The following is a 22,992-nucleotide window of genomic DNA, read 5'->3' on the forward strand; positions in this document are numbered from 1 at the left end:
TGCACAAATGCAGGCCCCTGGCTGGCTGTTACTATCATCGTTCTCACCATTGGACACTTATCCTGGAGAGTGTGCCGGGAAAGGCAGGCAGTGGCTTATCAACTGCGAAAGGGAAAACGTGAGATGCGGCCTCACCTGGAAACCCTCCAGGATGCCGTGGGCCTCCTTGTCCAGGTCCAGGTCGACGGGGGGCAGGCCCAGGTCATTGCCATAGATGAGGTACACACGGCCCACGTGAGTGCGGCCTGGGTGGCTGTAGCCAGGGGCGCCCACCACCAGGTCACCGTATCCATCCTGGTTGAGATCGGCCGAAATCATCGCCCTGTAAGAAGAGGAGGGAACCCACTGCAGTGTCTACTGAGAGCTCTGGGCAGAACTCTCCTGTTCCTTTCTAGATTCTAGAATGTAACTTCCTCTCATTGGTTTTTCCATCCGAAAATATTCAGAGGTTATATTCACCTCTGAGGTTATACTGTTTGTGGGATTCAGTCTTGTTCTCCAGGGGAAAAGAAACAAAGATGAAATTGGAAAAATCAAGGCCTCTGAGCATTTCTGGACCATAGCACCTGAACACACAAAAAGCGGCCTCACAAAGCTTCTTGTTCTACATGCAAAACCCGGAGCAGACAAAGCACAATTCCGGCTCCACCTGAGAACAGAGGAAATTCCCCTTGAGCCAACGGCACCGATCGCTTCACAATTGGCTCAATTCATCTCAGATTGTCACCTGATCAAAGACCAACTTGTGGTAAGTAGACCATTTTATTGCTACCATAGCTACATGCTGCTGCTGCTAAGTCGCTTCAGTCGTGTCCGACTCTGTGAGACCCCATAGACGGCAGCCCACCAGGCTCCCTCGCTCCTGGGATTCTTCAGGCAAGAACATTGGAGTGGGTTGCCATTTCCTTCTCCATAGAGGACCCTATATTGGAAAAAATTAAAGAGACTTAGTGGATATTTCTAAATAAGAGTCTATGACCTGCTGGTTATAGAAATGGACAAACTGAGTCAATGGTTCAAATGTCTCGGTTGGGGCTGGAATGACCAAGTCATTTATTTATTTGGGCTCTGATGGCCACATAAAGAATAACCAGCAGGGACTGCTCTGGTGGTTCAGTGTTTAGGAATCCACCTGCCAATGCAGCGGACATGAGTTCGATCCCTGGTCCCAGAAGATTCCATATGCCTCAGGGCAGCTAAGCCAGTGCGCCACAACTACTAAGCCTGCATGTTGCAACTACTAAAGCTCCCGTGCCTAGAGCCCCAGCTCTGCAACAAGATAAGCCGCCGTAACGAGAAGCCCACAGACCACAACAAAGAGCAGCCCCCGCTGGCCGCAACTAGAGAAAGTCTATGAAGACCTAGTGCAGCCAAAAATAACTTTTTTTAAATAGAAGAAGAAACAGCAGAACAGAGGAAAAAGAGAAGAGCAGTTTCTAACGGGTGTGACGCCTGGTGGATGGGGTCAGACACACACCATGGAGACACTGCTGGTCTGTATTCCTAAGGTTGGACCCTGGCCAGTAATGGCCCCCGAGAAGGAGCTCTGTGCTGCACCCCTCTTCATGTGGCAAGGAGCCCAGCAGAAGGCCCTCATTTGGATTTTCAGGAAGGCGGCCAAGAAGAGCCATTCATTATTCACAAATTCACAAATGAATGGCCAGTAAAGACAGCACTCACCCCCCATTCCTTGTGCTGGCGCTGAATACATTAGCAACCTGAAGAGGAAGGGCTGCTGGTTTATTGTTCCAAGGAAATTGCAATGTTATTTGTATTTTAAAAGTGTGATTTTTTAAAAGACACTTTATAAAAACCTCCAAAAAAAATAGTCACTTTTACATCCTTGGGCTGTTTGGCTATGAAACAGAGTCCCCCTAAAACAAAGCTCCCTTATCAAGTTTATCATTAATCTCTCTATTCAAACGTTTATTCCCTTTCTTGTGCCCTCTGACCTCAATCCTGTGCTGCTGCTGCTGCTGCTAAGTCGCTTCAGTCGTGTCCGACTCTGTGTGACCCCACAGACGGCAGCCCACCAGGCTCCCCCGTCCCCGGGATTCTCCAGGCAAGAACACTGGAGTGGGTTGCCATGTCCTTCTCCAGTGCATGAAAGTGAAAAGTGAAAGTGAAGTCGCTCAGTCGTGTCCGACTCTTCGCGACCCCATGGACTGCAGCCCACCAGGCTCCTCCGTCCATGGGATTGTCCAGACAAGAGTACTGCAGTGGGTTGCCATTGCCTTCTCCAAATCCTGTGCTAACTGAACACTAATCAACCAGAGTAAGATGACTAAAACTACTATTGTCCATAACACTGTTAATGTACTGTAATTGATGTTGTATATGTCATCATTAATGTACAAACACAGCTTGTTTCCAGGGCAGGATAAGCTAGCAGATCCCCAAACCATGGACCACCTGGCCAGAGAATTGCAGACCAGAAACTTCCTAACCCCTGAAATTATGATTAAGAAATGTTACAGGATGTTGGTCCCAGCTTCCTTGGTCTCCCCCTTTAAAACACTCTAATTCAAAGACCAAACTGGAGTGGACCTGAGGCTTATCCCCATCTCCCTTGCTTGGTGCCCTGCAATAAACGCTGTGCTTTCCTTCGTCAGTACACTGACTTTCCTGTGCAGCAGATGATGGAAGCCTGAGTTGAGTTTGGTAACCGTTGTTCTTTAAAAATCAGAGGAATCCCTAAAATTCTCTTTATTATTGTGGTGTCCCAGGCTTTTGCCTTATGAAGTTATAATAGTCCTGTCAGTATAATAGCCACCCACTTTTATCCTTCTAATGTCATTAGATGCCAAAAAATGTGTAATTATCTATCTTCAAAACATATTGAAGTTTTAAAAATATTCTATAAAGTAATAGTTTATTGCTGTGGTTATTTAATAAAGTCAAAGTTCCTTATAGTTAAACATATTTTTTGGTCAGAATGGTAATCATCAAAAAGTCTACACACAATAAATGCTGGAGAGGGTGTGGAGAAAAGGGAACCCTCTTACACTGTTGGTGGGAATGTAAATTGATACAGCCACTATGGAAGATGGTATATTCCTTTAAAAACTAGGAATACCTCCAACTAATAAAAATAAATGGGAAAAAAAAAGTTTGATAACCTTAAAAAAATAAAATTAGCTTATGAATCACCTAAATACTACCTGCCTAGGAACTGTTTGAAAAGGAAAGAAAGAAAACACTTAGGTAAAATGAATAAAATAGAATTAAAGAAGAAAATTCTCTTTCATTTTAATTTAATGCTTCTCAGATGGAGAAAAGACTGCTACTGACCCTCAATATTCAGTCTAAGTAATAGCTTTCCCCACCTTTTAAATGGACACATCTCAATGAACCTTATCAACATATTCTCTATCTTTCCTTGCAGTTGAGTGTGAATATGTAAGTTTGGACAATGATATGTGAATGGATTCTTGTGCCACCTTTTTGCCTGCCACCATATCCTTCCCACAGGCTAGAAAGCTGATGGGGAGGTGAGCCAATATCAACCACATGGCCAAAAATGACATTGGGTATAGTGGAACAGTAAGGTGGAAGAAACCTGGGTGCTTTCCAGTCCAGGAATGCTCAACTCCCCTTTGATTATTTCAGAAGAGGGAAAAAATTTTCTCTCTTAGGTAAATCGCTGTTATTTGAGTTTCTTTGTAACAGAGAAAGAAGAACCAAAAACCCCAAAGTTAGTAGGAGGAAAGAAATCATAAAGATCAGAGCAGAAATAAATGAAAAAGAAATGAAGAAAACGATAGCAAATATCATTAAAACTAAAAGTTGATTCTTGGAGAAGATAAACAAAATGATAAACCATCAGACTTATCAAAAAAAAGGGAGAAGACTCAAAACTCAATAAAATTAGAAGCTAAAAAGGAGAAGTTACAACAGACAATGCAGAAATACGAAAGATCGTAAGAGACGGCTACGAGCAACTATATGCCAATAAAATGGACAACCTGGAAGAAATGGACAAATTCTTAGAAAAGTAAAACCTTTCAAGGCTGAACCAGAAAGAAATTAAGTCTCTTTGTTAAAACAAACTATCTTGTACACTAACTTCCACAGTTGAGGATTTAAAAAAAAATCTTGTTCAGTTCTCATTATTTGAGTGGCTCCTATTGCTATAAGGCACCAGGGATAAAGTGGTGACCAAATCTAGTCTCTGCCATCATGAAAATTTAAGAACAGTGGAGGAGAAACACAGTAAAGAAATAATTATGCAAATAAATGTGAAACTACAAGTTGTGACACTAGTCTCATTATTTAGGAACATTCAAGTCCACTTAATTCCCTTTCAACATGATAACTCTCAAAATATTTGAAATCTCAAAGTTCTTGTTACTTCCTAAGAAGAAATAGTTATTTCCAACATTCCTCTTATATGGTTTGGAGTTTCTCATAATTGAGTCACTCCAATAGACTCTCATCCTTCTTGATATACAATGACTCAAATGGAATTTACTAATCAGGATGTGATCAAAAAAAAAAAAATCAGGATGTGATCCAACTGAAACAGAATTTGAGCCTGTATTAGTTTTCTATGAAAGCTATAACAAATTGCCACAAATTTAATGGCTGAAAATAACACAAGCCTATTCTCTTACAATTCTAGAAGTCCAAAACCTCTGGGTGGGTGTTAAATGTTCCTCTAGACATTTCTGTGCAAGGATGTTTTGGGGGTGTTTATATAATTGCTTTTCTACTGTATATACAATTTTGTGTCCCTTTTGTACTTACCAAATAAACATTTTTTTCTGTGTTATGTGTTCTTAAAAAGTCCAAAAAATTAAAAAAAATAAATAAAAACTAGGAATCAAAGCACCATATGACCCAGTAATCCCACTCCTAGGCATATACCCTGAGGAAACCAAAACTGAAAAAAGACACATGTACCCCAAAGTTCATTGCAGAACTATTTAATTGCTAGAACATGGAAGCAACCTAGATGTCCATAGACAGATGAATGGATAAAGAAGTGGTACATATGCACAATGGAATATTACTCAGCCATAAAAAGGAAAGCATTTGAGTCAGTTCTAATGAAGTGGATGAACCTATTATACATTAGATAGAATGAGCCTATTATACAGAGTAAAGTAAATCAGAAAGAGAAAGATAAATATTGTATACTGAAACATATATACAGACTCTAGAAAGATGGTGCCAAAGAATTTATTTTCAGGGCAGCAATGGAGAAACAGACATGGAGAACAGACTTATGGACTCGGGGAGAGGGGAGGAGAGGGTCAGATGTATGGAGAGAGTAACATGGAAATTACGTTACCATATATAAAATAGACAGCCAATGGGAATTCGCTGTATGGCTCAGGGAACTCAAAACAGGGTCTCTGTATCAGCCTAGGGGGTGGGATGGGGAGGAGATGGGAGGGAGTAAGAAGGAGGGGGCATATGTATACCTAAGGCTGATTCATGTGGAGGTTTGACAGAAAACAACAAAATTCTGTAAAGCAATTATCCTCAATTGAAAAACAAATAATTTTTTTAAAAAAATCAAGGCTTAACAAAAAAACATATTTTTGACCAATCTTAAGGAGATAGTTTTATCTTTACCATAAATTAAGCAATAAATTCATGTTTTAGTTGATGAATTGATTGGAAAATGAAGTGCTAACAGGCACCATGTTAAACATTTGTGAATGACCGCTTGAAATTAATACTCACTGATGAAAATGTTCAGGAATTAGATACACTCATACTTACCAACCAAGCCTTGTGTAGGGAAATGACAAGTAGTAAGATGCCGAGGGGCTAGAAACATGTGTCAGTGGCTGAGAGCTGCCAATAAACATCTCACGTATGCTCTTCTCCAAAGACTTGTACATGAAGGATAAGGAATCCTGAAATTAAATGATTACAGACAGAAAAAGACACAGCATAGTCAACAAAGCTACTGCTTCAAGTCAAAGGCATTAGACTTTAAGAAATATGTTTGAGGTTTTTTTTTTTTTTAATATCTGTTTACTTGGCTAAATAAATCATAAATAATAAATAAAGTAAATATTTATTTACGTGGCTGCACTGGGTCCCAGGTGGGGCACACAGGATCTTCAATCTTCATTGCAGCACGTGGGTCTTTTAGTTGCATCATCTGAACTCTTAGTTGTGGTGTGTGGGATCCAGCGCCCTGATTAAGGATCAGACCCAGGCCCCCTGCACTGGGAGCGCAGAGTCCCAGCCACTGGACCACCAGGGAAGTCCCAAGAAACAGGTTTTCACAAGTGATGAAAAATAACTTATTGACTCCCATCAACAAGTAAGGAGACTTACGACTGGAAATTAGGAGAGTGAAATCACACCCACAATACATGCTCAGGGATGGGAGTTAGAGTCTAAAGGTCAGGACCATCAAGAGAAGAAAGAGTCAGTTGACATTAACCTGAACCAACCACGTCAGGATAGTCTATTAATGTGCAGAATGTAACTGAACAAAATAATTGTTAAAAAATAAAAAGTTTTTAGAAGGTAAGTCCGCTCAAATCTAGAACTATAAATATATTTGTGTGTATATATCCTCCTTTTCTCCCCGCAAACAAATGAACTGGAACACCACCACGATGCCAGAAACCCTCCCAACCATATTCAGATTGAGAGGCTGCTGGATTTGCTTCGAGTCCCAAGAAGCTGGGAAGGCATGAGGGGTCATGTGTGGAGGGCTGAAAGCTGTGTTCAAGAGAAATTGGGGGGACAGCAAGCCCCCCCCAGCTTAGGATGCTGAATTGTTGTTAGTGTGGTTGCTGCAGACACACAAACACAGACCAGAGCAGCCCCAAGCAAACTGGTTGGGCACTAGATACATTCAAGTTCAGGGATCACTCGAAATCCACCCCAGGTGACACGAGACCAAACGAGAAATGTCGGCTGCCCCAGAGCAGGTTCAGCTCAGAGCCGTGGGGCAGCCCTGGACCTCCAGGCTCCAGAGAAGCACAGCTTAGCAGGGCCCTGCAGGAAGGGACTCAGCCTTCTGTTTTTCCAGTCCAACCTCTCCGGCAGGTCGCCCCCGGATTGCTCACCTGAAGCCCAGTTCTGGCTTCCTCATTCATTCAGAAATCGCCACGCCAGGCATCATGCCAGGCCTTGGAAATGTAAAGTCCTCCTCTTACACAACTTTTCCTTTTGTGAAGGAGACAGATACAAATAACTGCAGCATGCATGATGTGTGTTTGGACAGAGTTCCCTGGTCTAAATCTCGGTACATCATTTGCAGAACTCATTGCAAAATGAAAATGCAGAGCTGCTTGTTCAAAAGTTATTAAGAATTTGACCCTCCTCCACTGCTGGTGAGAATGAAAACTGATACAATCACCCTGGAGAAGAGTATGGAGTCTCCTCAGAAAACTAAAAATAGATTTATTATATGATTCAGTAACTCCACTCCTGGGCAAATATCCAGAGAAAACCATTAATTCAGAAAGACACATGCACACCAATGTTCATTGCAGCACGATTAACAGTAGCCAAGATATGGAAGTAACCTAAATGTTCATCGACAGAAGAATGAATAAAGAAGATGTGGTGTGTGTGTGTGTGTATATATATTTACACACTCAGCCATAAAAAAAGAATGATATAATGTCATTTGCAGCCAGATGGATGGACCTAGAGATTATCATACAAGGTGAAGTAAATCAGACAGAGAAAAACAAATATCATATGATATCATAAATGGAATCTTCAAAAAATGATACAGGGAACTTATTTACAAAACGGAAACAGACTAACAGACTTTGAAAACAAATTTAGGGTTACCAGAGGGGAAACAGTGTGGGAAGGGAAAATTAAGAGTTTGGAAACAACCCATACCCACTACTACATATAAAATAGATAATCAACAAGGACCTACTACATCATACAGGGAACTCAATATTCTGTAATAGTCTACACAGGAAAAGAATTTGAAAAAGAAGGGCTATATATGTATATGTATAATTAAATCACTTAGCTATATACCTGAAAGTAACACAACATTGTAAATCAACTACACTTCAATATAAAATAAGATTCAAATTTAAAAAAGGTAAGAATTTTAAGGCAATAACAGCAGAACATTAAAGCAAATATGGGGTTGGACTTCCCTGGTAGTCCAGTAGCTAAGACTCCATGATCCCAATGCATGGGGCATCAGTTCAATCCCTGATCAGGGAACTAGATCCCACATGCAGCAACTAAGATCTAGTGCAGCCAAATAAACAAATATTAAAAAACTTTAAAATGAATAAATAAACCAAGTAGGGGGCCCTTCTAAGCATGACGAAGGGGACCTTCTACATGACTGCATGGGCCACACACTGAAGCAGGCTGTACTGGGACTCCCACCCAGGTCACAAAAGCGTTTACACCCTTCTGTACAATCTGATGCCAGTTTCCCTTCCCGATTCTCGCAAGTACTCTGATTCCTTGTCCTGTGTTCCAGGCAAATAAGACTGCTCAAATTTCCAAACATCCTGAAACTTTCCTAACCCATTACCAGGAATACATGCTCAATGATGAAAAACTGTCAGTTGGTTACTATTCAAGGCCTAACTCAGATTCCAGCTTCTGCATGAAACCTTCTCTGATGGCAGTTACATATTTTTTTTTTTTTTTTAATCTAAGAGGCTGTGTCTCTCCTCCCACCAACCATGGTATTAGTTGCATCTTACTCAGAAATGGTTAGTTTTGTATTTATCACCCCATTAGACTAAAATTTTCTAAACATCAGAGACTATTCCCCTTTCATCTCTTGTATCCCCCCAGTAGAATGGCTGACACTTACGATGATCTCATGGAGGAACTTGATAGGCAGTGGTCTGCCCTTGGTGTGGGGCTTTGCACTATGAGCCTACAATACTGCTGACATACTTTGCTCTAAGGGCAGAGCAGGAGTGACCCAAGGGCCACCTGAGCTCCCCTGGGCTTTCCAAAGGCCACTGAGGCTCAGGCCTTCAACATAGGATGTCTCCAGAACAAACCAGACTTGAAGACCAAGGATACTTGTGAGCCTGGCTCATGCCCAGGTGACTTTCAATGAACGATTAAACAGCCAGTGATCCTACAAAACGCAATATCACAGGAAGCAGAATGTACCTCTCAATTAAAAGCAGAAAATTCTTACCATGGTCCAGAAATCCACACTAAAGAACACTCCTCTTTTGGTATAGTTTATATGCTTTCCAATATTTTTAGTTAGGGCTGCAGTCACATTTTTATGAAAACCATTCTTCTGTACTTTTGAGCTGCTGAGAGAGAGAGAGAGGAATGAAACAGTTAAGACTGAGGAAACAGCAACTCACCCTGAATAACTGAGTTGAAGATGTAATCAAATTAACCCCAGGTTAAAAGGTCATAAAATTTTAACATCTGCAAGCTGAACGAACAGCAACACAAAAAGCAAAATTTTAGGAAAACTTCTATAGGCTATTCCACAGCATCTTTTAATAAACCCATTTCCAAGGTTGAAAAAGCCAATCCTTACAAAAATATTTCCTATAGCCTCAAAGTTCTTTAAGTGTATGAGTTTGGATTCTTTCCAGATTACTTTAAAAAATCAGAAGTTAAACCAACATTTCGTATTAATGGCCAAGACATGGTCACAGTTGTTCAGGAAACTGGTATGTGAGTGGACTGATTTTGCTTTAAAGACATGGGAGAATTACACAATAAAAATACATTTTTAAATACTATGTTTTAACAAGTCTACATATCAGAAGCCTAAAAAGCCAAGTAGGTTTCAGAAATGCTTACAGATGGGCCACAGATGAACAAAGAGGGCCTAAGACATCAGACTGTGTAGGGACCCCCAACAATCTAGAGTTCTTAAATCCAACCTAAAGACAAGGAGTTATATTAAAACAAAACTTATCTAATTTGAATAACTTAAACAGTGAGGACTTACCTGAACTTTTTTTGCACATTTTCAATTCTTTTGAAGCTCTGAACTCTCTCTTTTATTGCAATGTTTTTCCTTTTGAGTATCTAACACTTGCTCACCCTTAAATATTTTGGCTGAAGCATCAACTCTTCACACGAAGTCTCCTGTGACTGAGTCAGGATACACTGTGGTACATCATGAGCGCCCAGTGCCTGCCCTTCCTAACGCTCAAGGGTACTGACAAGTTCCCGTTCAGTGACCATCTGTCCACCTGCCAGGCCATCCATCCTCTGAGAGCAGAAGCTCTTTCTGTCTTGTTCACAATGAGGTCTCTAAACGCCTAAACTAGTTCCTGGTACCTAATGATGAGGACATAATATAGTTTGTGCTATCTTATTAGTAATATAATATTTACAGGATTAATACGGTTATTAAATCCATGAATAAATGGTTGGTACTCAACTCCAGCAGAGAATACAAAGAGAATACAAATTCACCTCAGAGAATACAAATCAGACCCTCCGGCTCTCTTCCTCAGAAACTGAGGGGGCGTCTCCCGCCCAGTATCATTAAAAATTACTTTTTCAGGGAAGAATACGGTCACAGTTTATGAGTAATGGCAATAATGGTAATGATAATAATATGATTACCTATCATTTACTAGTTAGTGAGCAACTCACTCAGTCGTGTCCAACTCTTTTGTAACCCCATGGATTGTAGCCCGTCAGCCTCCTCTGTCCGTGGGAATTTCCCAGGCAAGAATACTGGTGTGGGTTGCCATTTCCTTCTCCAAGGGATCTTCCTGATCCAGGGCTCAAACCCACGTCTCCTGCATCTCCTGCAGTGGCAGGCGGGTTCTTTACCACTGGCATCACCTCGGAAGCCTTACTAAGGCGGTAATTGCTTTCTATCCACTCACACACACACCACAACTCTGGGAGTATGGATATGTGTTTTTTCCAGTTTGCCAGAGGAAGCTGCAGCTCAAAAAATAATTAGGCAACTTGTTTCAAAATCACACAATGGCAGCCCTGGAGCTGGAACCTCTGTCTACAAAGCCCATGCTTTCAGAGTCTACAGAGCACCCCTCTGTGTGAGATGTTCTTTTTCTGTGAGTCATTTGGGAATCCACTTACCCCTGGGTGTGGTTTTGTTGACCGCCACATGTGATGAACAGAGGGTTCTCAGGGAGGTCGCAGTTACTAGGGAAATAGTCAAATGAGTTAGGCGTTTTTCTACCTTCTTTTCAAGCATGAATTTTTCTGAGAATCAGTGTCACATTTCAAACCGTCTCCCCGAAGTCTTAGTGTAGAGGTGTTTATGACTTAGCCAGACAGGACTGGCGAAGGGCCTGAGTCCTACTTGATGGGGGTGGATAAGCAGGTGGTATCATGATAACAGGTCACACCCCACCACTGGTCACCCCCAGACTCAGCTTCCCCCTTCCCTCCCAATTCCATCTGCTGAGTTCTCCCTGCTGACAGGAACCATCTCAGAGCTAGAGACGGAAAGAAAATCACTCCCAACTGTGGCACCTTCTGCCCATCGATGTTTGCTGTTATAATTTCTCAGTCTCATTCCTTTCAAAGCTAAAATTTCAAATTGCCTGGTGGGGATTTCCCGGCTAAGACTTCACACTCCCTGTGCAGGGGGCCTGGGTTCAATCCCTGGTTGGGGAACTAGATCCCACACGCTGCAACTACAATCAAAGATCTTGAGTGCCACAACTAAGACCAGTGCAGCCAAATAATTTTTTTCTTTAATTTTTAAAATAAAATTCCCTGGTGTTCCAGTGGCTAGGACTGCACTTTCACTGCCGTGGGCCCAGGTTCCATCCCTGGTTGGGGAGCTAAGATGCCATAAGCCACTGGGCACAGCCAAAAAAACATGTAAAAATAGCTGCAGCACATCTAACCTTTGCTTCAATAAAAATTAAAAACAAAAATTTACAAACTCAATAATTAAGTAGGTAACTAAGTCTCCCTGTTTACAAGTAAAAAGGCTCTGATAGAATGTAAGATGTGAATTTCCTCCTTAACACCAAACAGAAGCACTAAGAGAGTAGTGATTACGAAAGAGTTTATTCTAGGATGAAGACTATTCGGAGGGAGAGGAAGACTGGAAAATCCCATGGACAGAGGAGCTGCCACAGACCCTCTTTCCCCCTGCTGGCTGATGCTTAAGCTGTCCTTGCCCTGCAGAAGATCTGCTTCCAGTGATCCCTATCCAGACCCAGCCCTACCCTGCCCAGTTCAGCAGCATGGGAGGGACTCCATCCTGAGTGGTGCGGCTGGAAATCGGTTATGAGAGAACCTCGGCTCCCTCAGACCATGAACAGATCCTGTTAGAGCCAAAATGTCTAATGTTGCAGTTGGAACTGGGGACAAGACCAGTCTGCCCTGGTCTGCATCTGAGTCTCTGGTTGACATTCACTCTGGGCGTGCTGGGGCGGAACAGAAAAGGAGCTAGAAGTTGAGATGCTCTCCCATTGGGGCTGCACGTCAAATTCCAACAGAAGGACGTGCCTTACAAATGTCTTCATTTCTGATTTTCTTTAGGAGTATGAGGCTTAAGTGAAGTGCCCTTTGAAACCCTGAAGCCCTGAGAGCTCAATTGGTGTGGAGAGGAAGATGCCCGTATCCACTGCTGGAGCTTGGGGAGGTGGGCACCCCAGCCCACAGCATGGGGTCTCCTACAAGAAACAGATGTTGCAGAGCTGGGGAAGCGGATTCCTTCCCACCTGGGCCATTTCTCCCAGGCCATGAACTTGGCAAAATCTACCTCTCCATCCCTAGGACAGGAGAGACATCAGCAAACCCAACCAGATGGGAGCGAGTTGGAGTTTTGAGGTGACAGCTTCCATTCTTTCTTTGCTTCATTAGGACATGACAGCACTTCCTGAGACTTTGTCCTCATTTGATCAACTGAAAAACCTGGGTTTTGTGATGGTGATGGAATAGCAATACAGGGAGTGACTGATAGGAGAAAGAGTAACAATTCACCTGGTCCCGTTCTTTAACATGTAACTTGTCAGACGGTAAATATTAGTGGACCAAAACACCATATCATCCAGCCCTCCTAGGAAGTATTCTTGAAATTGTTCCACCAAAAATGGGGATTTTCCAGAATAAGTGGGATAAAGCTAAGGCAAAGAGAAAGAAAAATAATCTAATAAACAACTGAATCAAGTGCTTCTCATGGTATCTTTATAATACTTTCAATTCAGATTTTGAAGAATAAATTCCTTTACCTTGGAAATAGCTAACATCTCCGCATACCTGCAACATAAGCAATAATTTAGACTGTGAGTTGTGATTTACACGAAGATATGAAACGAATGAAGAAAAAGTTCCAGCAACAGGTATCCACTATCACGCAGCTGAATTTGAACAAGCAAAATCCATAAATCCAATACCCGCACTCAGGCAGCCAAAGCATCGGAAAGTGTGTTAAGGAAGTCACAATAAAATCACTTGCAAATATTCCTCCAGTTACACTTACATTTCCAAAAACTGAAGGTATGTACAGTCAACAATGGCTTTTTTGGTGATGACCGCTCGGCCATAGAGTTCTTGATAAATTCCCAGGAGATCTTCAACAGGCACATACCTGAGAAAAGCATTAGAATGAAATAAGGGCTGTTTTGATTCTGAAGTTGAAAATAACAGCAGCAGCCACAGCAGCTACCAGTGATTCCAGGAATAATAGTTGCCAGAATTCATGCGAAGGACTTTACATGCATTATTCATTTAATCCTACCAACAACTCTGGGTGGTCGATAATATCACAGTCCTACTTCACATACAGGAAACTAAGGCACAGAAAAGTTCAATAATTTGCCCAAGGCTGCAGAACAAATGACTGGTACCCAAATCAAATATTTATACAAATATAAGAAACTGTGAGTAGTTCTCATAGTCAACAAAAGAGTCTGAAATGTGGCACTTGAGTGCAATCTCAAAAATGACAGAATGACCTCAGTTCATTTTCAAGGCAAATCATTCAACATCACAGTAATCCAAGTCTATGCTCCAACCACTAATGCCAAAGAAGCTGAACAGTTCTATGAAGACCTACAAGACCTTTTAGAACTAACACCAAAAAAAGATGTCCTTTTCATCATCGGGGACTGGAATGCAAAAACAGAAGTTAAGAGATACCTGGAGTAACAGGCAAGTTTGACTTTGGAGTACAAAATTAAGCAGGATAAAGACTAACAGAATTTTATCAAGAGAACACACTGATCATAGCAAACACCTTTTTCCAACAACACAAGAGAAGACTCTATACATGGACATCACCAGATGGTCAATACTGAAATCAGATTGATTCTATCTTTGCAGCTGAAGATGGAGAAACTCTATATAGTCAGCAAAAATAAGACTAGGTGCTGACTGTGGCTCAAATCATGAGCTCCTTATTGCAAAATTTACGCTTAAATTGAAGAATGTAGGGAAAACCACTAGACCATACAGGTATGACTTAAAGTAAATCCCTCATGATTATACAGTGGAGGTGATGAATAGACTCAAAGGATTAGATCTAGTGGACAGAGTGTCTGAAGAACTATGGATGGAGGTTTGTAACACTTCACAGGAGGCAGTGACCAAAACCATCCCAAAGAAAAAGAAACACAAGAAGGCAAAGTGGTTGCCTGAGAAGGCTTTACAAATAGGCAAGGAAAGAAGAGAAGCAGGAGAAATATCAACAACCTCAGATATGCAGATGATACCACTCTAATGGCAGAAAGTCAAGAGGAACTAAAGAGCCTCTTGATGAGGGTGAAAGAGGAGAGTGAAAAAGCCGGCTTAAAACTCAGCATTCAAAAAAACTAAGATCATGGCATCTGGTCCCATCACTTCACGGCAAACAGAAGTGGGGAAACTGGAAGTAGTAACAGATTTTATTTTCCTGGGCTCCAAAAATCACTGCAGATGGCGACTGCAGCCATGAAATTAAAAGATGCTTGCTCCTTTCCTCCTTTAAGGAAAGCTGTGACAAACCTAGACAGCATATTAAAAGCAGATATATCACTTTGCTGACAAAGGTGTATATTGTCAAAGTTATGATTTTTCCAGTAGGCATGTACAGATGTGAGAGGTGGACCACAAAGAAGGCTGAGTGTTAAAGAATCGATGTTTTGAATCGTGGTGTTGGAAAAGACTCTTGAGAGTCACTTGGACTGCAAGGAGATCAAGCCAGTCAGTCCTAACAGAAATCAACACTGAATATTCACTGAAAGGACTGATGCTGAAGCTCCAATATTTGACCACATGATTTGAAGGGTGACTCACTGGAAAAGACCTTGATGTTGGCAAAGACTGCAGGCAAAAAGAGGGGTTGGGGGGGGGTGGCTTGAAGAAGATGAGATGTTTAGATCGTATTACCAACTCAATGGCCATGAATTTGAGCAAACTCCAAGAGATAATGAAGGTCAGGGGAGCCTAACACGCTGCAGTCCATGGGGTCACAAAGTCAGACAGGACTTAGAGACTGAACAACAACAACAAATAAAAGGAATGTTTAGTTTTGTAAATTCAGAGTTCAAAGAGCAATAGAAGATATTTTTATTCTTTTGAGTTGAATCACTCTCAGGAATCATTTTTTTAAAAACACTCCAAAATAACTCCTAATCCCAACATCCTACTTTCAGAATACACAGTGGTAGGTAGTAAAAAAGAATTCTAAGTCAAGCTTTTGATTCAGAGATATTAGTTATTTCAGTTGGAGGAAAAGCCACATTTTAAAAATTAGGTTTATACTGTTATCATTTATCTTTAAGAAACTTTAGATTATACCAGATATAAATGTAAATACAAACAAAACCTAATTTAGTGTATCTATAAGAAGGAATCTATTGAGATGTCCATTTTTCACTTTACAAGCACACCAGAATGGTCTTCTCCTAAATATAGCTTAAAAGTCTAGCAAAAAGCCTAACAAAAATATTTTTTTAGATGAATCACCAAGCTAGCAAGAAAGTGAAATTTTTCCAATGGCCAAAAATAAGTTGGAACTGGAAACTTTGACAGGTTAGTGAGTGGGAAAGCCAGTTTTTGCTCTGAAGACATCTGCTAAACCTGGGAACCTAGGAGGCTTTTTTTTTTTTTTTTTGGATAGTTGTATGGCATACAGGAGACAAGAGCTAAAGGATAGGAATCAGCCAAAGTGGGCCATTTCTCACAGGAAACACCTCATTAAAGGCTATACCTTCTGCATGAGTATTAGCCAGAAATAAATTCAACACACTAACAAGCACAGCAAAGAAACCTCTGTCTTCATCTTAGAAATGGAGAGAGAGAGGGAAAGCTATCTCGTCCCTAGAAGCGGTAACCACTACCCAACCCTACAAATATTTTGTCTCGCATTCATGCTATCTGTGTGGTCAGAAAAACTTCCAGGGTTGAATATCATTTAATGTGGTTCCAGTTAATAGTGCCTTGAGGTAGCCTGCAGAAGGTAAGACAAGCCTTCCCTGGAGAAATGCAACTGTAACGCAAGCCTTGAGGACCTTCAAGCCTTCACGCACCACTGAATAAAACTGAAAGAAGACCAGATCCCGGGTGATGTACAATGTGAAATGGGCATCTCATCCAGGGCAGAGCACCCTGTGCAGAGAGTTGGCGGGGAACCTCAGGTCTCTGCCGCTGCCAACTCTTCCCGGGGCATCCAAAGGCCAGTTGTCCTCATCTGCCTTGAGAGTGACCTGCTGGTTCTGGGTCTCCCTTAGCTCTGAGGCAGCTGGACCAGGGATGGGAATGGGCAACTTGCCAGGCCCCCAGCTCTAGTTCTTTGTTCTGTAAGCATCCCTCCCTGCTTCCAGCTCTCCATACTCAGACTAAGGCTGAGGGACAGAGTTATGTCACCTTCCGTCTGCTTAGAAAACATGTGAAGAAAAAACAACAGTGTATCCAACAGTAGTATCTGATAAATCGGACTTGAAGGCAGTAAGTATTGTAAAATATAAAGACAACCACCAGATAGAAAGCTCAATTCACCAGAAAGACATGAGATTTGAAAATGTGAATGTACTTAACATGTGTTCAAACACATGTATAGCAAACTTTGACCTAACTATAAGGAGAAACCAAAAAATTTCATCATCATAGGAGGAGATTTTTAAATAAATTTCTCAGTAATTGTGAGACTGTCCAGATAAAAGTAGTAAGATTATATTATTTAAAACTTATGAATCTTCTGATCTGAGCAGTACATTTAAAAAACTTGAGCTAATACACATATATACAAAATGTTAAACCACAAATTGGAGAATTAACATTCTTTTCAAGTACAGATGAAAAATTAGTATATATATAATAAATGCTAATAGATAAAAATTAATCATTTGGTAGACCTTAAAATCAAAACTCAAATTTCACAGGAACCAAAGAGTAGAAGGAAAAAAATAAATATAAGAAAAAGTAATGAAAGAGAAAAAGAACATATAGTATTAAAAGATAGGATCAATAAAGCCAAAAGTTTTTTTCAATAATAAAACTGAAAAATATTAGACATGATTAACTGTTTAAAAATATGAGAGAAGGCACAATAAAAAACATTGTAGATACCAAACAAACAGAAGTACAAATAAAATGAGGAGGGAAAAATGAGGATATTATTATGAACTCCCTTAAGCCAAAATGTTTAAACACTCAGACAAAATAGAAAAGTCCTAGAAAAATAATAACTCTTTAAGAATAAACTGAAAAACAGTACAGTCCTAAAACCAAAAGTCACTACTTTTTAAAACATCTGGCTTTATAGACAAGTTCTACCAAACATTCAAGAAATCAAAGTTATAATCTTACACAAACTCCCAGAAAACAGCAAAGGAAGATATACTCCTCACCTGATTCATGAAATCAGGTGAGGTGTATACCTTTGAAGAAAGGTACATTTCTTCAAGGTACATTTGAAGAAAAAGGACAGGCTGGGAAATCAGCCCTGATAGATGTCAAAATGTATTAAAGCTGTTTTAGTTTTAAAACTCAGTATTGCTCAGGAATAGCCAATTAGGCCAATAAAACATGTTAGAAAGCCCAGAAACTGACCCACATACACATGGAATTTTATGTCAGAGAGAACACTGCAAATAAGTGAAGAAGATCAGACTATTGATAAATGGTTCTGAGACAATCAGTTATCTCTGTAGGAAAAAAATAAAATTTCTATCACAGAATATACAAAAAATTAACTCCAGGTAAATTAAAGATCTAAAGTTAAGAAATGAAACCATGCTGTGATAACCTAGAAGGGTGGGAAGTACGTAGGAGGGAGATTCAAGAGGGAGGGGATATAGGTACACCTATGGCTGATTCATACAGATATATGGCAGAAACCAACAATACTGTAAAGCGATTATCCTACAATTTAGAAAATAAATTAGAAAAAAGAAAAAAAATGAAACTATAAAATATTTAGAAGGCTATGTAGGAGAATAACCTCATGCCCTCAAGGTAGGAAAGGATTTCTTAAATAAGATGTCAAAAGTACAAATTACAAAGGAAGAGACTGATACATTCAACTACACTAAAATTAATAAATTCTATTTACCAAGATATACCATAAGTAAAAAGACATGCCACAAACTATTAAAAGATATTTATATCAAATAATTGATAAACTGACAAAAGATTGAACCCAGAATATACCAAGAACACTCAGAAATAAAAAGGAAAACCCAACAGAAAAATAGGCTAAAAACCAAACAAGTTTCTCACTTAAAATGAAATACAATCGATAAAATATGAAAGAATATTCAAACTTATTATAACAGTAACCTGGAAAATGAGAATTAAAACTTTAAGGAGATACCATTTTATACCAAATAGGTTAGAAGAATTTTAAAGCTGGACAATACCAAGTATTCAAGAACACAGAAGGAGAACAAAGCTGATGGGAATACAAATTGGGCGGACCATTCTAAATGACAGCCAGGGATTATTTATTTAGGTTAAACGTGCCTAAATCCAATGGCCCAACAGTTCCACTTCTGGTACCATTTACTTGAAAGAGATTCCCCTCTAGTGCAAAAATACATGTACAAAAATGTACACAGCAACATGATGTGTAAAGCAAAAACACTTAACACTACTTACACATCCAGCACTAGAATCAAGTCATATTGGCAGATTTACAGAAGGGAGGACCATACAGTGGTGAAAATCAATGGACTATCGCTGAACACATCAATATGATTACATGTCAGGGAAATAATTTAAACAAGAAACATTTTAAAATTAAATTCTAATTTAACATTTAATTTTAAGCAAAATGCATGATGTATAATTCTATTTAAAGTAAAAACCCATATAATATTTTGCATACAGATATGACTGTGCTTATGTGCTCAGCTGTGTCTGACTCTCTGCAACCACACGGACCGCAACCCACCAGGCTCCTTTGTGAAATTTCTGGAATGGGTTGAATGCTGGAGTGGGTTGCCATTTCCTACTCCAGGGGACCTTCCCGACCCAGGGATCAAACCCACGTCTCTTATGTCTCCTGCATTGACAGGTGGGTTCTTTGCCACTGGTACCACTTGGGAAGCCCCATGGATATGGCTACATGTAGTAAAACTCTAAGGGAAAAGCGACTAAGTGATTAAGAGAACCTAAGGTTATGGTTATACCTAGTGGGAGAAAAGGTGATACAACAGAAGGAAAGGCAGGGAGCCTCTATATTCCAGCAATGATCTACTTCTTAAGGTAGCTTGCAGCTATACAGTATTTTTTATTTATAAAAAATACATTATTTTATATGTTTGGCATAATTCACAGATTTTTAAAAGAATCTATTTAGACTAATCTTTAATTATGCTTTCCAACATGTACAAATGTAGAAGGCTCCTTATTACATCGTAAGTTTTACTTTCTAAGGAAAAAAAAGAGTCAAGCTCCTAACTGCCACTTGGGTATCACATATTTAAATATACATTGCTCTTACCAGTGCCGTGAGAGGTAATTAAATTTAAACTCGAACTGGCTCAACACGTCTCCTCCTATGATATGAGAAAAATATTTGCTTTTGGAGAATTAATGACAATACATAGCAAGCTTCTTTGAACATAAATTTGCACAATCCAGTTTATTAGTTCTTCACACTGTTATAGGTTTCTGTTCATTATTTTAGTTGCATAGGCATATCTTTAAGAAAAAATGATCTTTTAAAATCTTAGTGAAACACATGAATTAAGAAAGAGAATTAAGAGAATAAAGAAACTCATATAACCAAAAGTTTTTTTTTTTTACTTTAAGATGGACCATAAAGATTCTTCTATTTAAATAAACACTACTCACCATTACTGTGAATATTTAAAGGTAATTAAATATAGAAAAATGATAGTTTTTCCATTTAAAGCTAAAGTATTAGGAGACACTAGGCAATGAATTTAAATCTGATTTTTAAAGTAATGCTTTTCTAAAATAATGGCACAAGTCAATGATAAAATATAATGGTGTTTTTTTAGTTGTTTTTTTCTTTTTTTGGCTGCACCTTAAGGCATGTGGAATCTCCCTGATCAGGGATTGAACCTGAGCCCCCTGCAATGGAAGCGCAGAGACTTCTTAACCACTGAGCCACCAGGGAAATCCCCATTTTTTTGTTTGGTTTTTACAAAATACATATATATTATTATATATTATATAACATATATATACATATATATGTATATACATATACACATATATACATATATAATGCAAATATACATACATAAAATATATTTATAATCTTTGCAGATGTGCATCTCTATATTGAATGAAGTATTCCTGTACTCTAAACAATTGCAATATTAAAATAGAAAGCTAGTGGCAAGAAACTAAAAACACACATACATAAGGTACAATAGTGACTACAAGTGAAATATAACTACCACAAAAGACAATCTGGCAAATGTAAATAAATAGTACCGAAATCACCAGCCGGATGTGCCTCGGAATAGGAATTGTGAAAATCAATCTGAGGGAAAAAAGAGAACCATTCAATATATATCACAAATTGAAGCCCAAACTCTTACCCCGCAATGAAGCAATGCGTGGGACCCAATGGCTACTGAGGACGTGTAGTGACTGGACTCACTTTTCAAAGAAACATTTAATTTTATTATTTGTTTTTTAAAAAAAAGATACTGGCAGCTGAGTTATATGCTTCATGTCTTAATAGATAAAGCTGCTGCAAACGTTTGTATCTAACAGGATACATGAACAATCTCTAAGTGCAAGTTTAAATTTTTTACAGGATAGTATTAATATCAATGAATAGCCAGAGGGGACTTTCATCAGGTAAGGTCACAGTTTTCAGTGGGGATATGGCATTTTCATATAGAAAAGGAAAAAGGAAAAAAAAAAAAAAAAAGCATGTTAACTTACTTTTAAATAAAACCAGATAGTAGGGGTTTATACCTCTATTAAAGATGTACAGCTTGAATAAAACATAAAATTTCTCAAATATTGTTTGTGACTAAGCAGAACATGACATCTATGGATGTTTTCAGGGCACATTAGTCAATCTGCCCACATGGATCAATTTACACAGGTAGCAAATGTGTAAGAGTAATGAACAAGAAAAGATGGAAATCTAATGAATACTGCATTGAGCAAAGAGTCTTATTTCCATGTGAATCTGAATAACCTAAAGTTTTTCTTTTCCGAAAATGGTCAGTTTTTTAAAAAATTTTTTAATTTCATTTTTTTAGCACCGAAAACATTTTGTATTTAGGTATAGCCGATTAACAATGTTGTGGTAGTTTCAGGTGAATAGTGGAGGGTCTCAGTCATACATATACATGTATCCATTCTCCCTTCAACCCCTCTCCCATCCAGACTGGCACATAACATTGTTGATTATCCATTTTAAATATAGCGGTGTGTACATAACCTTAACAAAGTCCCTAACTATCCTAAAAGAGTCAGTTTTGAATCTTGGGTAGGACAGTATCGTTCCCACAAAGTCATTAACCTGAAGCTATGTACTCACGGCAGCCATCGTCCTGAGGAATCCTTGTTCAATACCCAGGCTATGCCAGTTGACATCAGCCACCATGTGAGATGTAATTCCAAACAAGAAAGCTATCAATTTCTCTGTGTCCTGCCAAATAAGCAAATTAGAGTTGGGGGTAGGGGGAAGGTAGTTATATTATAGCAATCTTATTAAAAGGATTAATAAATATGAATTCATTTCCATTACTGAGACTTAACAAAACATAGAGACATGTATGTTGTAGTTACCCCCGAACCACAAAGGACTTTTTTTGAGATGTTTCTGAGTGCCTTGAAACTGCTTTCAGATTTATTCACTAGGGGAGCAAAACAACCGAGTGACATGCCCCAAATTTTAAAAACATTGCTTGTTGAAAATAAAACTGAAGATGTAAATTTTGAAAAATCATTTATTCACATGTTAACTAGCTATTTACTATGTTCCATACGCTGTGTTTGGCATTGAGGCAGAAGGGTGAGTAGCCCTCAGAATCTGGATTTAAGGGTTGGGGTTAGAAATGGAGTTAATGCAGCTGCAACGACAGTACTTGGCAAGTCTGGAACTGAGTATTTTTAGGGTTAGAGGCTGTGCCTACCTCATCCCAGGGAAGAGGATGGTTCTTCCGGATATAATGAATGCTTGCATTAAGAAATGGAGTCCAGTGAGTGCTCTCTGACACGTCATGGAATTGTCCTGACAAAACAGAAGCAACTCTCAGAGGTCCTTCTTATAAGGCTGAAGATTCTCTTGTATATTCATACCACATCTTTCTTCATCCATTCATCTGTCAGTGGACACTTAGATTGTTTCTATGTCTTTGCTAATGTAAATAGTGCTTCAACAAACACTGGGGTACTTGTGTCGATTTGAACAATGGAATATTACTCAGTCATAAAAAGGAACGAAAGTGGGTCATTAGTAGAGATGTGGATGAACCTAAAGACTATCCTACAAAGTAAGTCAGAAAGAGAAAATCGTCTATTAATATATAAACATGCAATCTAGAAAAATGGTACAGATGAACCTGTTTGCAAGGCAGAAATAGAGACACAGATGTAGGGAACAAACATATGGATATCAAGAGAAGCAGGGGATGAACTGGGAGATTGGGATTGACATATAGACACTAATATGTA

General features: G+C 39.3%; 1 protein-coding gene across 6 annotated transcripts in view; it reads right to left on the minus strand.

The window, feature by feature from the left end:
• The window catches only part of GPLD1 (glycosylphosphatidylinositol specific phospholipase D1), a 58,163-nt gene that overhangs the window by 19,224 nt on the left and 15,947 nt on the right, over positions 1–22,992 (minus strand). For 4 of the 6 annotated variants that reach the window (XM_070456212.1, XM_070456211.1, XM_070456210.1 and 1 more), the window contains 11 exons: positions 22,452–22,549; positions 21,854–21,964; positions 20,788–20,836; positions 19,823–19,877; positions 13,379–13,486; positions 13,128–13,155; positions 12,880–13,019; positions 11,014–11,079; positions 9,122–9,245; positions 5,731–5,867; positions 136–322 (listed from right to left, as the gene is read on the minus strand). In XM_070456212.1, coding sequence (XP_070312313.1) covers positions 136–322; positions 5,731–5,867; positions 9,122–9,245; positions 11,014–11,079; positions 12,880–13,019; positions 13,128–13,155; positions 13,379–13,486; positions 19,823–19,877; positions 20,788–20,836; positions 21,854–21,964; positions 22,452–22,549 — 1,103 coding nt within the window. The remainder of the gene's footprint in view (positions 1–135; positions 323–5,730; positions 5,868–9,121; positions 9,246–11,013; positions 11,080–12,879; positions 13,020–13,127; positions 13,156–13,378; positions 13,487–19,822; positions 19,878–20,787; positions 20,837–21,853; positions 21,965–22,451; positions 22,550–22,992) is intronic. The other 2 variants (XM_070456213.1, XM_070456217.1) reach the window with 1 other exon arrangement.

This window comes from Odocoileus virginianus, chromosome 27 (genome assembly GCF_023699985.2).
Source record: "Odocoileus virginianus isolate 20LAN1187 ecotype Illinois chromosome 27, Ovbor_1.2, whole genome shotgun sequence".
Taxonomy (NCBI): domain Eukaryota; kingdom Metazoa; phylum Chordata; class Mammalia; order Artiodactyla; family Cervidae; genus Odocoileus; species Odocoileus virginianus.